Here is a 16806-nt window from a genome sequence, read left to right on the forward strand (position 1 = left end):
AAGCATACAAAAATACCCAAGTCATATTTATATCCATTTTTGTCAATCTGACTCTCGTTTGGACAAAAAATAGACAAATTGATGCATTATGGTATTTAGAGAGTTATTAATGGCACTTAATTTTGGGTTGTACATTTTATATATATTTTTTTGATTTATAAAAATTTAAGTGTAACCTTATAGCGTTCCAGGGAAATTAATCATAAAAAATGCTATTTTAAACATCATATTCATGTATTACTAAAATTACAACCGTGTAAACATAATACTTTTGTTTATTAATATTTTCATTCATAATAGATTTCTATTTTTCAATGAAAAAGTTTCCTATTTTTGTAGACAACATCATGTGTTTTCACATTGATTTCAAACTCATTTTTATTGCACTAGTTGGTGTACGTCTTTATTTTTAATGTTCTTCGTTATCTTGTGTAGTTAACACTTCTTTTTCACTATTTTCATCTTCCTGCATTTCGACATCTTCAATTTTGTCTCCAGCGGCTAATGCTTCATCTTGGTTCATATCGTAGTCATGATCACCACCTTGTTTACATTTCTTATTGTAGACAACAAAAATTATGCACAACATGACTAGCAACACAATACCTATGCCAACTGCAACCAATGGTGTTTTTAAATTTGAACTTTCGTCCTGCTGGTGTTTTTTAGGTGTAGTAATACTGATACACCTGGACATGACCTGATTCGTTATGTTCAAAAACTTTTTTTCTGAAAAAGGAAACGTGGTTTCAATACAAATATTGTACACATTATTAATGTGCACCTTCGAAAAGCGAAACATCTGCTTAGTTACATCGCTGGAATGTGATTTATTTTTATTTTTAACAATCACTCGGTCAGTGTGAATAAATTTATCATCCCAACTGTAGTGGTTCCACTTGATCTCAAAACCATCCCAAGCATTTTGTGTAATGGTAATTTGCTTTACACCATGGTTTATATAGCATTTATAAAGCCAGAGAAAGTAATCTGTTGTCGTAGTGTTGGTACCTGTCTTTTGTGTTGTCTTTATATTCAAATATGGTGCATTGCGTATAAGTTTGTTCGGACAAACTAGTTTGTTTGCAATTGAACTTGTGCATCCTGGTTGATATATCCACTTCTTTTCACCAATAAGACGAACATACAGCGTCATGTTAAACATATTTACGTCTGTTGGTGCAGTGAATACTATATGTTTTGCATTGGCTTTGCATGATACATTTGCTACAACGGGAATTCCTATTTGCACAAAACACAGGACAGCAAACAGCAATTTCATTTTTGTTTATCTATAAAATAAAATAATGTTGCATTAGGTTTATGTTTAAATATCAGGTTTCAAGGTGTAAGTTTTAAAAGTTGTTGAAACAGTAGAATTAACTGAAAGTCCTTTTAAATTGTATTGGTCCTTTAGGTGCACAGTAATAAGTTACTTTCCCTTTTCCTTTTCCATTTTACTTTTTATTAGAAGAAAATATGCAAATATAAATACACTCTTTGTTGTAAAATTATTTATAGCTCCTTCATTTGTTGTTCACCAACATTACAGAAATATGTATTGGAGAAAATTGCAAGGGGTATGAATCACAGTTGCATTGCTGTAGTACAGTCCTAAAAATGACTCAACAGCATTTTAGCAGATAGTTACAAAGGATATTTAAGTGCTGTGCTGATGAAATATCGACCAAGCTTACAATGTGAAATTATTTGATTGTTCTCAAGTTTACATCCATTTTAAAACATCGTACAATAGAAATAATTAAGAAATGAGCTGTCGTAGATATAAAAGCTCATTTTTTAATTGTTGAATGATTTAGTGTTGGGATAGTTGAAAAAAATTTCAACCTTCTGTTTACTATAAAAAAAAACCAGAAAATTTAGACACAACATGCAAAGCAATAAAGATTATTTGATGCTATAACGACACACAAGTATTTATACATCTTGACGTCATATATTATATTACCCATGGCAACTACATATTCTGTGGTTATAGAAGCTTCTAAGCTAATAAGTTCCTTTTTTCGAAGTAAAACTTATATAAATAATATAAAATATGCAATATACTATAATATACACTATTAAATGGTTTTACAAAATCTTCTTATGTGTTACTATTTCTTTTTTAAAGGAATAAAAATCTTTTACAAACAAAACTCACTGTTTAACTGTTATATGTGTATCTTTTAAGACCTTGGCTATACTCTCCTCCACAGCTGTTGGATAGTATAAATTTTTAAGTATCTTATTGAAGCATGTGTGATGAAGTGATATGTTATTCTTTTTTTGAAGTTTCTGATGAAGCTGTTTTATGTTTGTTTTTTATTTGTAAATGGAAGAAAAAGAACTTCCTTAACAAAGAGAGAAATTTTATTTAATTGATTTATCTCACTTCATTGTATCAGTGATTGTTTATCTTTGATTGTCTATATATTTTTATATTTTTTGTATTTTTTTTATATTTTTTGATAAAAAGAATAAGTTATTTCTTTTATCCCAACTTATTCTTTTTAAAGTTTTTTTATTCTATTTTATAATGAGGTTAAAAAAAGAGTAAAAAAAAATTGTAAATAGGATAAATAAATAATAGTGAAATATAAATCATAAAATAAAATAATAAATTACTTAAAACAATTTCTCCATGTATCCTTATAAAGAAAAATAAATAAATAAATAAGTGGATCAAATTTATTTCAAGTGACATACAATATCACAGGAAATATACTGACTTTAGTTTTTTTTTAAATGTTCTTATTCCTACAGTGCTATTATAATCCATGAACATTGTTATGTCCATATATTTTCAGCTTAAATGTTTTTAATTAGCCTCAGAAAAATCAAGACAGTGTTTTACATACTTTAGGTGTTAACCAACCTTAGAAACTCAGAATGAATGTTGTTTTGGTAACCATTAACCAAACAGTAATGTTTGATTTAAAAAGAAACAAAATCAACCACTAAGGCTGCTTATTACCAGAGCCTACTAGATGTTTTTCTTCTCAAAATTCGTTAATAAACCTGGACGTGCTTGCAGAAATGAGATGTGCTGTGAAGAATTTGTTAACAAAGAAGTATAATTAAACAGTTGATTACCCTGCCTTATTTTAATCATAATTTAAGCATGAATTTGAATTATTGGGGGGAGAGTGTTCAGTAAAAAACTGTTCTCCTCCTCTATTATTCTGTTTTGTTGTGGAAATTTGTGGAAAAGTTGTGGAAAAACACAACTTTTTCCACAACTCCTTAATGCTTAAAATTTCTTTAGTGTTAATAAAAATTCACAGGAACTAACTAGCAGATATTAATAACTAAGGATAAGAATTATTTTTGTAAACAAAATTTGTTAAAAATATGTTTATAAATTCATGTCATAAACTCACCTTCTTTTGTAAGCCAACTGTGAAAAACATAACTTAATGTAACTTTTCTAAATTTATTTAATTTGAAAAAGGTTTTTTTATAAGATATAATTCTGTAATTTTTAAACAAAATTATTTTAAAGGAATAAAATACAATTAAATTTACATACTGTATTATAAAATAAAATTTAAATAAATGCATTTCATTATTACTCTTTTTCTTCTCTTATTCTTTTATTCAGGAGCTATCCTGCAAACACCTTCCTTTCTATACACCATCTTCTTTTGTTACTCCATTTTAATAAAACAGTTTTTTAATGAGATGCTTTCATTGTTTTTAAGGATCCTTACTTATTTTATAATTGACTGTAATTGTTTAGTTTGTTAACAATTATTTTCTAAATTTTCTAGAGGGATTTCATTTATAGCTGAATCTTATTGGTATGGTGTTTTTTTTTGTTCTAATCATTACAAAATTTAATTATGTTGATGCCCTTTAAAATTTGTGGAATTTTTGTTACCAAGGTGATTTCTAAAAGAATTATGCTATTACACAGTGTTATATTTACTTATATTTTGTTGTCTATTTAGCACTTAATAAGTTAATGAACTAAATCTGAATAGAAATAATTATAATTATAAATATTACTGACACTAGCAAAAATTTTTGCAACAGTTATTTGAGGCAGGATTCTTCTTGTATTAAAGCTATGTAATATATACATGTAATACATCTTGTTTTCTGACATAATCATGACAAGGAAAGTTTTGGTAGTATAAAAGACTGGTTTTTTATTCCTGATTTCCAGTAAAGTAATTCATTATGATGTTGATGGGTGAACCTGTAGATTTTTCCACAGTTTCTGGGTTCGGTAGCTCAGGTGGTAGATGGTGATCGTTAGCCCAGTCAGTAAAGTGCTCTACTTACTTATGAAGACTTATGGGTTGGATCCTAGCACAAGTCATGGTCTATTTGTGCAGAAATTTGAAAGATTTCTTTAGGTCAAGCGGAAGCTATAAACACTCTAGCATACTATTTCACCAAATCTTTTTAGTGCCCCAAGTAAGTGTGTTCATTTTCCTTTCACAAAATGTTAAATTTCTTATATTACCTGATGTTACAACACAGCGTCAATACATAAATACATTGATATCAAAATACAGTAAATAAGATGACTGAAACCATAGCATTGCCATCACACGTTTGAGGAAACCATATTCCATCTAGCTACCTAGAAACAACCCTAGAGCAAAATTATTCAAATTATGCAGAGTTGAGCCCACCACCCCACTTGGAGTAACAGGTTGATGATGTCATCAAAAAACATTTAATCCTAGTCTCCTTAAACATTCATCAAAAATATTATTATCTTATACACATGAACGCAGACAATGATTAAACAAATTTTTCTTAGGTAACTAGGCTATGTTGACATCATAAAAAATTTTAAAATTATTAATCGTTTCCATTGTTTGTGTAAGTGGATTTTTTCATAGACTTACAATTTAGGTAATATTATTGCCCTCACATTAGCTGTAAGTAACATGAAGCAGTACTTCAATAATTTTTAGACAAAAGCAAAATATTGATCCATGCATAATCATTGCAGGTGTTGTTTTTCTCATGTCTCTACTTAAAAAAGATTGGCCCACAGCGTATCAGTGGACATGAGAATTATTATCATCAGTATGTTTAGTCATCTTTGTCATCTCTTTTAAAGGTGCACGCATTTAATGGGATAAGGAAAACTAATGATTTCCAAATAATGGTACACTTTTACTTTCTGGCAATAACTAATAACAGCATGCATTTGAATTAAATCCTCCGACAACGACACAACAAAATTTAATTTTGAACATATTACTTCATGATATTGTTATCTGCAAATTTACTAGTTGAACTCTCTAACACGCCAGGATTACACAATAATTCACATCAATTTCAATGAATTGCTAAAATATTAGAAAAAAGAGTCGTGCTAATGTCAGTGAAAATTAACACTCTAATCGGATTTAATCAAATAACCTAAGTCTTAATTCTGCTTGTTCCATTCTGTGCATTGTGCTTGCCACAATGCACAGAATTGAACAAGAATGATCAGCCCAGAACTACAGCCTAGAAAGGTCCAAAAACGGGGGAAATAAGGCGTTAAGAAAGGTCTTTCTTTATAAGTAATATCTACATATATAAAAACGGCTTTCTTAATGCTTGCTTGTGGTTATAAACTTTGCAATTTCATCCTCCTTTTCACTAATTTATGTCCCTGGTTGTAGGCCATCAAACTAATTTTTTAATTAATTTTCCTATAAAATTTATGCAGGATCATTCAATTATAGAAGTCGGCTTATTTACCTAAAAAATAGGGTTGTTTGAAACTTAATTTTATGGATGCTTAATTTTATTACATTTTTATTATATTTTAATTGTGGATGCCTGTTGATGCTTATTGTAATTATTTTGGAAAATGAGACATAGGCTTGTAATCTCAACCAAAGGTAGTCTCTAAAATATATGTTAATAGACTTTTTAAAAAAGAAGGAAGATGGAATTTTTAAATCATAACTTAAGGTGTAGCAAAATGCTTTAGCTAATGATATCACAGTGTTGGATAAAAAAAATCTTAAACAAGTAAGCTAAGGTATTTTTTAAATCTTGTTAATAAACATGTGTTACAAAGCAGTCATTTTATGTAAATTTGTGATTAAATGATTCTGTACTGATAAACATTTAGTAGTGAAAAAGGTTTTTTAATTTAGCAAAAAACCTGTTGAAGTTAAATATTAAAAAAGATGTTTGTGTATCTTTAATTTTATTTTTCATAATTATATAAAAGAATTACTTAGAAAAACTTCATGTTTTTTGTATTTTCATACAAAGCAAAGCTGACAACTCAGTAATATCAGCATAACTGTTCAATTCTTCTATATCCCAGTAAATTGGTTTCAGTTGTTTTCGTGGTGAGAGTAGCTCATCTTCATGTACAATTAGTCTGTAGATATGTTGTTGTTGTCGCTGTCGCTGTTGTTGTCGTTATTGTTGTTGTTCTAATTTTAGTTTTCTATGTTTCCATAAAAGAATCATAACTCCAGTACATATTAAAAATACACTTGTGGTTAAAATAATTACAGTTTGATTGCTGGATACTGTAAGAGACTTTTCTAATACACCATAGTTTTTTTTACGGGGTGTTGTAATGTTTTCGCATTTAGTTATATTTTTATTTACCATCATTGTGTCGATGCACACTCTGTACCTTGTACATTTTTGAAGGATAAGTTCTCTTGTGCAGTTACCATTTCTGCAGCTTTTCTCGGATGCTACTTTATATGGCATGTGAAGAACACTCTCTTCCGTAATGATAATATACTGGTCTTTGTATTTAGTATGTAACGAGTTCGTCCAATACAGACGTACTTTGCTGTGACCGATATTAATAATTTTGAACGTTTTTACAGCTTTTGTTATGCAGTTTGAAAAAGCATACATATGTATCCATTTTTTGTGATATGTTTGTGTTTTGTTAATGTTGTTGATTTTTATTCTGGTAGTGTATGTTCCAGGAGTTATGGGCCAGCTTTTCATTTGACATTGTGCGTATTTAATTTTATGTATATGGCAGTGCTGCACCTGGTACCACCTTGTTTTCTTATATTTTCTGTAAGCAAGCTCTATGCAGTTATGAGGTTTGTGATTGCTGCATAAAGTTAAGTTTGTTGCAGTAGGCATCTTGATATTTGAAATAATGGTATGGTTTTTATTGAGGAAACATGTCCAATCCAATTCCTGAGTTGTGGTAATGACATTTAAATTAGGCATTAACAGGTACAACAGGATGACTGCATGGATTTTCGTGTTTCTAAAAATAAAAGTTTTACTTAAATGACAAAGAATTTCAATTTTCTGAAAATATATATCATATCATATTATATTTTATATTATATCATATGTTTTTCTATCAGTATTCTAACCTAAGCTATGTATTCACTTCCTGTTTATGAAAGTATTAAACTGATTTACTTTAGAATTTAAAAATTCAGAAGTTTGAATGACAAAGATAACAGATAAATGGAATAGACTGGCAAAAATTAAACCCTCATAATATAGAAAAATCGAACAGTTGTGAATCATATTACCATGATGTACTGATTTTTAAGGATTTTCAACATAAAGAAACAAGTTACTCAAAACAGGGAAGCTTAACTGTTCATGAAATTTCTTTTTGTCTAATATACCATCATTTGCACATACTGTGAACATGCATACCTAAATTTGTTTGTATAGTACTTTTTGTTGTTGTTGTTGTTGTTGTTTGTGTTTTTCTTGTGTGCGTTTTATGTTCTGTTTTGTATATCTTGTAATAAATAGTTTTCCACTTGTCTTTTGCTTCCTTTTATCTTTCTCCAATAACTTGAATGTGATTGTGCATTAGTTTTGTAAACTATGTTCTAAATTAAGAGAAACAACATGCCAGTACAATATTTTGTTATCAGTGTATTGTTGGCAACGTTTGTTTTGTTTATCAACACTAGAATATGTTATGCTAACTATACAAAAATTTACATTGATTTTTTTATTAAATGTTGATTTAATTGTTTTAATTGCTCTTTTTATTTTTAATGAAAAGTGTTGGTATCCTGGATACTGCTTATTGCCCTGTATTTTGAAAAGATTTTAAAGCCCTAAAAAATCTAAAAAGGACTGCGGGTAAATCCTTAACGTTTAAATACTTCATATTGTTAATAAATTTTTAGGGACAAAAAAAGTATTTTAAAAGTATTGTGTTTTCCACATACAGATGGATTTTTTGTGATTATTTTATTTCTATACCTTAAAAACATGAATCTTTATTTAATCTAGGTTATATAATATTTTTATGCAATATATAATTTTTAATACTTTTTATGGAAAGGATACACATAAATGTTTGTGTATAATATTGTCTAAATTTTGAATGAATCTGGGTGTGTTTTTTTACCCAAGTAGTAAAAAGTGATGTCAAAGGAAAAACGAATGTGTTGTATTTTAAAAGAAGGATTTATTATTTAATAACCAGAACTTTAAACAGAATGCTAAAACTTGTTTTAGAACTAAATTAATTAAATTTTAAGCGGATTCAATAAATCATGACCTTCTGTTACCTGAACGCAAATAGTCTGATCTTAATCAGCTTTGTAGATTCTTTTCAGCTACTTATGCGACAGGAAGCAAAGTGTAAAGTTTGGTCCTTGTTTAGTTATTTCTTAGATTTTGAGTTCTTGACCCTCAAGGATCAATTCTTAGTTCTCTACTATTTAATGCTTGTATTAATGACTTTTTTAAATTTATCAATCGAGGGATGTGCAGTTTGACTGATGATAGAAAGATTATCTCACAGGGGGGGGTCAAATTTACCATCTTCCACTACGTGTTGCACCACCTTTAATATTTTTATTTGTCGCCTACATGCGATAATTTTGCCTGTCCATGTCATCTCTGTAAAACATAAATTACATAAATCAGTCAATTTTATTTAGCATTTATGCTAATTTGTCCACTGTGCTCGACTATAAATTATGAAATAGAAAAATAAATAAAAAACGTAGTAGGATTAGAGGCAAATTTAAATTTATGATGACATTTTGTAATAATAACATTTTTTTCAAGGGAAATAAAAAGACTGGAAAATTGTTAGATTTATTTTATTACTACGTGATGTAATCTAAAGCCTTGATAGTTTTTGGTGATTCGTTTAAAGATCTCTAGGAACGATTCAATAAGCTAGTTTTCACAACCCGGAGTTCTTCCCAGAAAAAACTGCTGCAAATGATATCGCCCTTGCTGCAAATGATATCGCCTCTGCTAAAGATTTTGTCGCCAACACTAGTGACTTTTTTTTCAAAATGATGCCAACTCAACTAATATGACGAATAATGATGCCAACTCAACTAATGTGACGAATAAAAAAGTTTTGCTTCATATCCCTTGTTTTTTACAATTTAGTAAGGTTTAATTATACTAAAAAATGTGGATGTCGTTTTTGTCCAACAGAATGTGCTAAGGAATCTTTTCCTATGGTAACTTGGGACTTGTAAAAATATTTTTTTAAAAGATTTGCTTTTCCTTTTAATACTTTACTTGTTTCAGACTACTTTAAATTATTTGGCATTTCCGTTTGATTTTGTAGTAAGTTTTTTCCAGCAAGATTATACTTACAATGTTTTACTTTATTCTCAAAAAGTGTCTTGCTCCATGGAAAATCTTTATTACAGAAACAATTTAAAAAAGATGCATTTTTAAGGGAAGGCTAAATACAGAAAAATATATATTGATATAATTTCACTTCCATTGTTTTTGTTGTATTCAATAATAAGTTAGTGTCATTTTAGGCGAAATCAGTCTTTCTGTTTCTCTTTTTGTTATTTCCTTCAACAGCAATTTTGTTAAAGCCTTTTCAATGTTTTTCTGGAATTATGTATTCAATATCGTATCAGGTGCCTCTCTATGACATCACATTCTTTATCTTCAGATTACAACTTTCAAAATGCTCCTTTCATAAGTGGAAACTACATACAATAGCATTTGTGCAGATGGATAAAGCATGCTTATTAGAATTAAAGTTCAGTGTATTTTTTTTATCAACTTCTCTTTTTGTGCAATCGCATTAACTAAACGTGTTGCTATGAGAATAATAAAAATGAATGGAAAAATTGTCTGTTAAATGTTTGCTTTGTTGTTTAATTCTGTTTTCTTTTTCGTTAAAACTGTCGACTTGGTTTCATTATAACGACTTTGGTAATTATGTTGCGAAGTATAGTTGTGTTCATCATTTGCCGTCTTCTTTGTGAAATCCATTGATGGTATGTTTGTTTTGAGACGATTAATCATCATTTCTCTTCCTCAGGTGTTCAACTTTTTATATGCATGAGACTACCGTTGTTATCTTTCACACTGCTACTGCTGGTTCATTGTTTGTTTGCACACGTGAATAGGTTTCCATTTCTTCATAAAGATGCTCTGTGTTTCTTATATCATTGGCATTGCGTGGCTGAAGGTTTTGGTATGGCTGAAGGGTTTGGTATGGATTTTCTTGTCTACCACCATGGCAATAGCAATATAGTAAAATAAGAATTGATGCGACTATAATAACTAGTATAGCTATTAAAATTGTTTCGTTCCATTTGATTGATTGATTTTTGCTCTCATGACAACTTGTGTTTACGTCTACACATTTTTGTTTTTCATTTTCCTCATCTGGTAACAGGCATACATAGTAGTGTGAACATGCTTGAAATCCTTGAAACGTCTTGTGACAGTATATACCATAACAAGATGTTTTATCAATTGTAAATAATTGGTCCATACTAGGTCCGATTATTCTAATTTGCCAATTAAATGATGTGGTAAAAAGTTTTTCATATTTCCTGAGAACAACAGTCACGGAAATGTCAGTATATTGACCATACGCCTTAAGTATGTGTTGTTGTTTTTCCAGACAAAGATTGCCATCAAGCAATGGAGACCAAGATGCTATCAACATGTTCTTTTGAAAAAATCTTGTAATTACTGTAGTTGAGTTATCCATTCTTATTTCTAGCTTAAACTCCCATGGCTCAAATTTCTCAACTAAGTCTGTTACCATGATATCAGTGCAGCATGATATTTCATTTAAAGTTGGCAAACACCTGGAGAATGTTGTCCAGTTCCTTTCCCCCACTTTACTTTTGTACAAAGACAATGTTTTGTTTGGTACTTGAGATAATGGTTGAGGCACACTCACGTTTATGTTGAAATAATAGCTTGTGATGCTGCAAGTAAAGTTTGATTTATACTCTGTCTTCTTTGTCATGGTTTTATTGACTGTTACCATAGCAATGAAAATAAGCCCAAAGCAAATGTTGTAAGGCATCACAGCGTCTAAATGTTAAAAAAATAGGAACTTAAATCAAAAATATATGTCATATTAATTGGTAAGTTTTTATTGGGTAAAATAATAGTACAATTGACAACTTGACGTAAATGCTTAGAGCAGTTCTAGTAAAAAAAATAAAAAAATAAAATAAAACGAACAAATGCATGCCTGTTTTTATTTCAACGATTCAAACTTAAAACAACTTTTGCTGTGGTAAGCTTAAATTTTGATTGGGTTTATTAAAGGGATTAAAAAAGAAATGTAGTAGTTGTTTTAAAAAAATTGGCAACAGAGTGGTTTCTACTAAGTATATGCTTATAGAATGACTTTGTTAGGACAATGATTGATCAGTATGTAAAACCAGTCTTAATATAATATAATATGGTTATGAATAAAAGCTTAAATAACTTCTGTTCATTTTATCCCTTAGGAGAGATAATAAAATGTTTTGTTTTTTTACACTTCTGTTATTATGCCAACTACCAGATAACATTCTCACAATTTGATTTACTATAACTGTCTTCAAAGAAAAGTAAATTATTTTAGGTGACCACAATTTAATGTTAGCAGTAGCCTGTTGATCATTTCAGCAGCTAGTTGGATTTACTAGAATTGTTTTCAATTACACCCTTACAAAATTCGGCAATTTATTGTAATTAAGTTTTGTCAAAATTATTTTAGATGCAAAAACCTACTTAAATTATGCCATCAGGACTTTATAATACTTCTATAAAATAAAATTCTAAAAAGTTATATATAACAATAAAATGCTATTATTTGAAAAACATACATTTCTTTCAATTAATTTACTTCCTCACCGATGTTACGCAACGCTTACCAATTCAACTAAATAATATTGATACCAATTCTCCCTCTATCACCAAAGAAATGTTATTGTGAACTGCGTGTAAATGTTTTAGTATGCAAATTTTAATTTACAAAGAGTGGTTTGACTTCAAATAAGTGATTATCATTTATTAAATCAGATTATTGTCCATGTATGTCGTTTTAATGATTGCTCCAATTTTTTTTTGAATTTGTACACAATAAGAATCTATAGAAAAAATGCAATAATGAAATATTAGGATAATACATATTCTTTCAGTATAGGAATCATCGTATTAGCTTTTTGGGAACCTTGGTGAAATCATTATACTTCTTAAAGATTAATTTTTATTCCAGAACAAAACAAAAATTGATGCTGAGTTTTATTTGTTCTTTCTTGTTGTGCTTAAAATTTATCATCCCCACATCAGAAAGTTGAGCTTTTATGAAAGAGCTTGCAAGTCTGTCTAGGAATTATGTGATATTATGAGATCATAGGTTAATAAACAATTGTTAGTGTAAGTAATAATGAAGATAATTGAGTATTAATATCCATGTTCCAACATCAAGCTGAATAACTGAAAACATATTTACATCACCACACACGTTGATAAACCATTAAATACAGTACTTTACTTATATCAAACTTATGCATTATTAGTATAGCTCTTTCCCTGGGATACATAATGTACCCAAGGAAATTACCATATCGTCAACATGAAAACCCAATTGGTTAAAAGTCCATCAGAGTAAAATATGGCAGTGTTTATCTCAACTTGAAATAGAGGGCAGTTTAAAATTGAGGTAAAATGCTAGTGGTTGTTTTCATTTAATTGAATAATTTACACTGCGAATAGTCATTGGTTAAGAATATGTTTAATAACGTAAAAAGAGTTGAGCAAAAAAATATTGTTTAAAATCTGGGGAATTTTTAATAAATAAAGAGTTCTGGAAAAGTTTTGAAAAATAAATAATTCCATTTTTTTATCTCATATTTAACTAACCTTAATAACTTTTACCAAAACCTGTTGACACTTATACACTTGTTGACACTTAATAAACCTGTTGACACTTAATAAACATGTTAACACTTAATAAGTCTGTTGACACTTGATAAACATGTTGACACTTAATAAACCTGTTGACACTTAATAAACCTGTTGACACTTAATAAACCTGTTTACACTTAATAAACATGTTGACACTTAATAAACCTGTTGACACTTAATAAACATGTTGACACTTAGTAAACATGTTGACACTTATAAACCTGTTGACACTTAATAAACCTGTTGACACTTAATAAATCTGTTGACACTTAAAAACATGTTGACACTTAGTAAACATGTTGACACTTTATAAACCTGTTGACACTTATACACTTGTTGACACTTATACACTTGTTGACACTTAATAAACCTGTTGACACTTAATAAACCTGTTGACACTTAATAAACCTGTTGACACTTAATAAACCTGTTGACACTTAATAAACCTGTTGACACTTAATAAACCTGTTGACACTTAATAAACCTGTTGACACTTAATAAACCTGTTGACTCTGAATTTACTGAAAGCCCAACAACAAAGAACGACAACTGATATGGATAAGTGAGCATCTTACTATCTAAACCACTTTGATAAAAACTTATCTTACTTACAACTGAAATGACACTTTTTAGAAAAATCAATGGAAAATGGTGCAAATTTTATTTTTATCATAAACTTTTAAATATTGCAGTTGGCCTACTTTTTTACCTTTTGATGAAGTTGAAGCTTTCTCATTTATTTCCTACTACCACATTTTTTTCTGAGTTAGCTATATGAATTAGAGTAAATCGATTCTTATTTTTTTAGTCTTTTTTATTTCAGTGATTATAGTGACTATAAAGATCGAATCTAAGAACAAAGTAAAACCTAATCTAAATTAATATGAGATATGTAATATACTATAATGTACACTATTGACTGGTATTTTAAATCTTTTTGTGTCTTACTGTTTCTTTTATATATACGTAAAGATATCAAAATTTCACTGTCCCAATTTTCTACCAAGGACGATATTAAGGACTGATTAAAATACTCGCTGCCAGAAATAAAACTTCACTATACCAAATCATATTTTTATGTTAATGAACTGTGACAATTTCCTGATAATTGGTTAAGAGGAAGAAAAACAGTCGTTCTGATTAACCGATATCCTTATATTTAGTGTTCTATGCACTGGCTAGGCCAGATCTTGTTGGACTTGTTTGTGTATAAAATTATTCAAGTTGTATTTTGTTTTTAGTTGTGGGATTTGGTCACACTCACCCAAAATTACTTACGTTTAATACTTTCCATAATTGGTGAAGGTAATATATCTGTTTCTTAATATAATTAGTTCTGGAATTTTTTCTAATTTAAAATGATTAGTCATGTAACAGGGAATGCTGTACTGTCGGTTGCAAAAGTGTTTTGCATGTTCCTCACAAATTATTTTTTTTACGAAATTTATAAAATCTTTACACTTAAGTGATTTCAACATGTTTTTTCTGCAGTTTTTCCAATTGCCAGGCACAGAACTCGATAGAGTTAGATCTAATCAAAAAACTATACAGTTTGGACCAGATTCAGAATTGTGGGATTTCTACCTAAACTTTGGACAGGAAGTCAACTACCTGTAGTATCTCTTCGTTACTCTTAGGAAAAGGCAATCTTTTAATTCACTGCATATCAGGATGGGATCGGACACCTCTCTTTATATCACTGATTCGTATGTCACTCTGGGCTGTAAGTGTTTACTTATCCATCATTCATCATCTTTGTGGCATTCGGGAAGCTTATGTAGAGGTTTATGTATGTGTGTCGCCCATAAATGTCGCAATCAACCATACATGTCGCAATCGACCATAAATGTCCCAACATTGCCCATAAATGTTGCACATCAGCCATAAATGTCGCAAACTTAACCATAAATGTTGCAACCGTAAATGTCCCAACCAAAAATGTCGCAAAGACTATTAACACCCAAAACAACTTTTGAGCGGAAATACAAAGTCAACAAAATCTATTAAATAATTATTGAGTGTTGGTTATGTCTCACATTTCGAATGATTCCGTTATCCAGTGTAATCTTTGCAATCATAGGGTGCATGAAAACTTTAGTCACAGAGTTGTGTGAGGTGTCTTTGCACAAAACTTTTTAATCATATTATTTCATTGTTGTATGTAAAGACCTGTATTTATAGGGTGGATTTAGAGGGGACGCACGCGGCGCACACCCACTCATATAGCTGCAAAATAAGAATTGTGAAGGAAATCGTAGAAACTTTGGAAAATCAGCATGATATTTTCAATAAGGGCACTTATTAGAGATCATGAGGTCCCTATTGAAATTTACAGGTGGTTTGATTTTTTGCCCACAACCATATTTTATAGTTTTTATATACAGTATAACTCAAATGAAGAATCTCGAATTCTGTTTAAAAAAATGCGACATTTATGGTTGATGACGAATTTTTGTGCGACATTTCTCGAAAGAACTGACTTTTTTATTTGCGATATTCATGGTTAAGTTAACAGTCTCGACAATGTTATATGTGGGTTCTAAGAAGTCGATTTGCTTTTAATACAGGGTTTCCACTCTGTCCGGAAAGTCACAAATTAATATTGAGTGGATACCGTACAATTCACTTTTAAACATAGCCATCTTATAAAAAATGTTGAGGCGTACGGACATACCATTTGATAGAATTTTGTTTTTTGTTTAGGATGATAAGATCCATCAGTCTTTATCAGCTGAAGAAATTTTATACCTCACCATAGCATATGATTGGTTTTTATTTGGGTGACTTAAATTATAATAAATATTTTGCTTTGTACTTCTAATAATTCACGTGTCGAAAAACGTTTATAGTAAATGTAAGAAGGTCGGATTTTGACTAAATGAACAGAAGGATGTTTTTAATATTCTTTGTCTTCTACAACATATAAAAGGTATTTTTCTTGTTAGGGTTAATTTGGTTTTCATAGTGGAGTCGATGGAAGAATTACTTAAAAAGTTTGAGAAGTGAAAGAAGGGCTAGAAGAGAAAGGGTTAAGAGTGAATCCAGAAAAGTCTAAAGTCATGATTAGTACCATTAAAGCCAAGTATGACCTTGTAGTGGGAAAGTGGTCTTGTGCAGTTTGCAGGAAAGGGGTTGGTAGTAACTCAATTTTTTGTCAGAATTATAAGCATTGGGTACATAAGAAGTGCAGTGATATTGGAGGAAGGTGAAGAGCTGGCATACAGTTTGTATGCAAGCGTTGCAAAGGTGAGATTATAGAGAATGAAGTATTTCCAGCTTTAATGATGTACAACAGTGGCTCGTTAGAGATAGTTAAGAACTTCTGTTACTTAGGTGATATGTTGGGCAGTGAAGGGGGTGTTGGAAGAAGTGTTACTTGCAGGATAGGTTCTGCTTGGAAAAAGTTTAGAGAGTTACTTCCTTTATTGACTAGCAGAGTCCTGTCAATTGAGGTAAAAGGTAGGTTGTGTGAGGCCTGTGTAAGAAGTGTTATGTTGTACGGTAGTGAGACATGGGCAGTGAACCAGGAAGATCTTGACCGTTTAGAAAGGAATGATATGAGAATGGTTAGGTGGATGTGTAATGCCAGTCTGAGAGACAGAAAGAGTTCAGATGAGCTAAGAAGCAGGCTAAGTCTCCGTAGAATTAAAGATGTTATCCAGATAAGAAGACTGAATTGGC

At 30.1% G+C, this 16806-nt stretch overlaps 4 protein-coding genes across 11 annotated transcripts in view; 1 reads left to right on the top strand and 3 right to left on the bottom strand.

The window, feature by feature from the left end:
• The window catches only part of LOC130625335 (myotubularin-related protein 14-like), a 44345-nt gene that overhangs the window by 23060 nt on the left and 4479 nt on the right, over positions 1-16806 (top strand). For all 4 annotated transcript variants that reach the window (XM_057440408.1, XM_057440409.1, XM_057440407.1 and 1 more), the window contains 3 exons: positions 14367-14430; positions 14763-14848; positions 15829-15905. In XM_057440408.1, coding sequence (XP_057296391.1) covers positions 14367-14430; positions 14763-14848; positions 15829-15905 — 227 coding nt within the window. The remainder of the gene's footprint in view (positions 1-14366; positions 14431-14762; positions 14849-15828; positions 15906-16806) is intronic.
• On the bottom strand, positions 181-3541 carry LOC130625338 (uncharacterized). 2 transcript variants are annotated; one of them, XM_057440415.1, is made up of 2 exons: positions 3384-3541; positions 181-1292 (listed from the first exon to the last, which is right to left on the bottom strand). In XM_057440415.1, the coding sequence occupies exon 2, from the start codon at positions 1280-1282 to the stop codon at positions 410-412; it is 873 nt and encodes a 290-aa protein (XP_057296398.1). In that variant the 5' UTR covers positions 1283-1292; positions 3384-3541; the 3' UTR covers positions 181-409. The 2 variants fall into 2 exon arrangements, with proteins under 2 accessions (XP_057296398.1, XP_057296399.1); XM_057440416.1 differs by lacking the exon at positions 3384-3541 and adding an exon at positions 2165-2274.
• On the bottom strand, positions 6046-8005 carry LOC130625339 (uncharacterized). Its single transcript, XM_057440417.1, has 2 exons — positions 7627-8005; positions 6046-7219 (listed from the first exon to the last, which is right to left on the bottom strand). The coding sequence occupies exon 2, from the start codon at positions 7177-7179 to the stop codon at positions 6394-6396; it is 786 nt and encodes a 261-aa protein (XP_057296400.1). The 5' UTR covers positions 7180-7219; positions 7627-8005; the 3' UTR covers positions 6046-6393.
• On the bottom strand, positions 8428-12206 carry LOC130625336 (uncharacterized). 4 transcript variants are annotated; one of them, XM_057440414.1, is made up of 2 exons: positions 12090-12206; positions 8428-11256 (listed from the first exon to the last, which is right to left on the bottom strand). In XM_057440414.1, exon 2 carries the CDS (start codon positions 11246-11248, stop codon positions 10286-10288), a length of 963 nt encoding a protein of 320 aa, XP_057296397.1. In that variant the 5' UTR covers positions 11249-11256; positions 12090-12206; the 3' UTR covers positions 8428-10285. The 4 variants fall into 4 exon arrangements, with proteins under 4 accessions (XP_057296397.1, XP_057296396.1, XP_057296394.1 ...); XM_057440413.1 differs by lacking the exon at positions 12090-12206 and adding an exon at positions 11410-11675; XM_057440411.1 differs by having other exon boundaries at positions 8429-11256; positions 12042-12199.

Source organism: Hydractinia symbiolongicarpus, chromosome 14 (assembly GCF_029227915.1).
Source record: "Hydractinia symbiolongicarpus strain clone_291-10 chromosome 14, HSymV2.1, whole genome shotgun sequence".
NCBI lineage: Eukaryota > Metazoa > Cnidaria > Hydrozoa > Anthoathecata > Hydractiniidae > Hydractinia > Hydractinia symbiolongicarpus.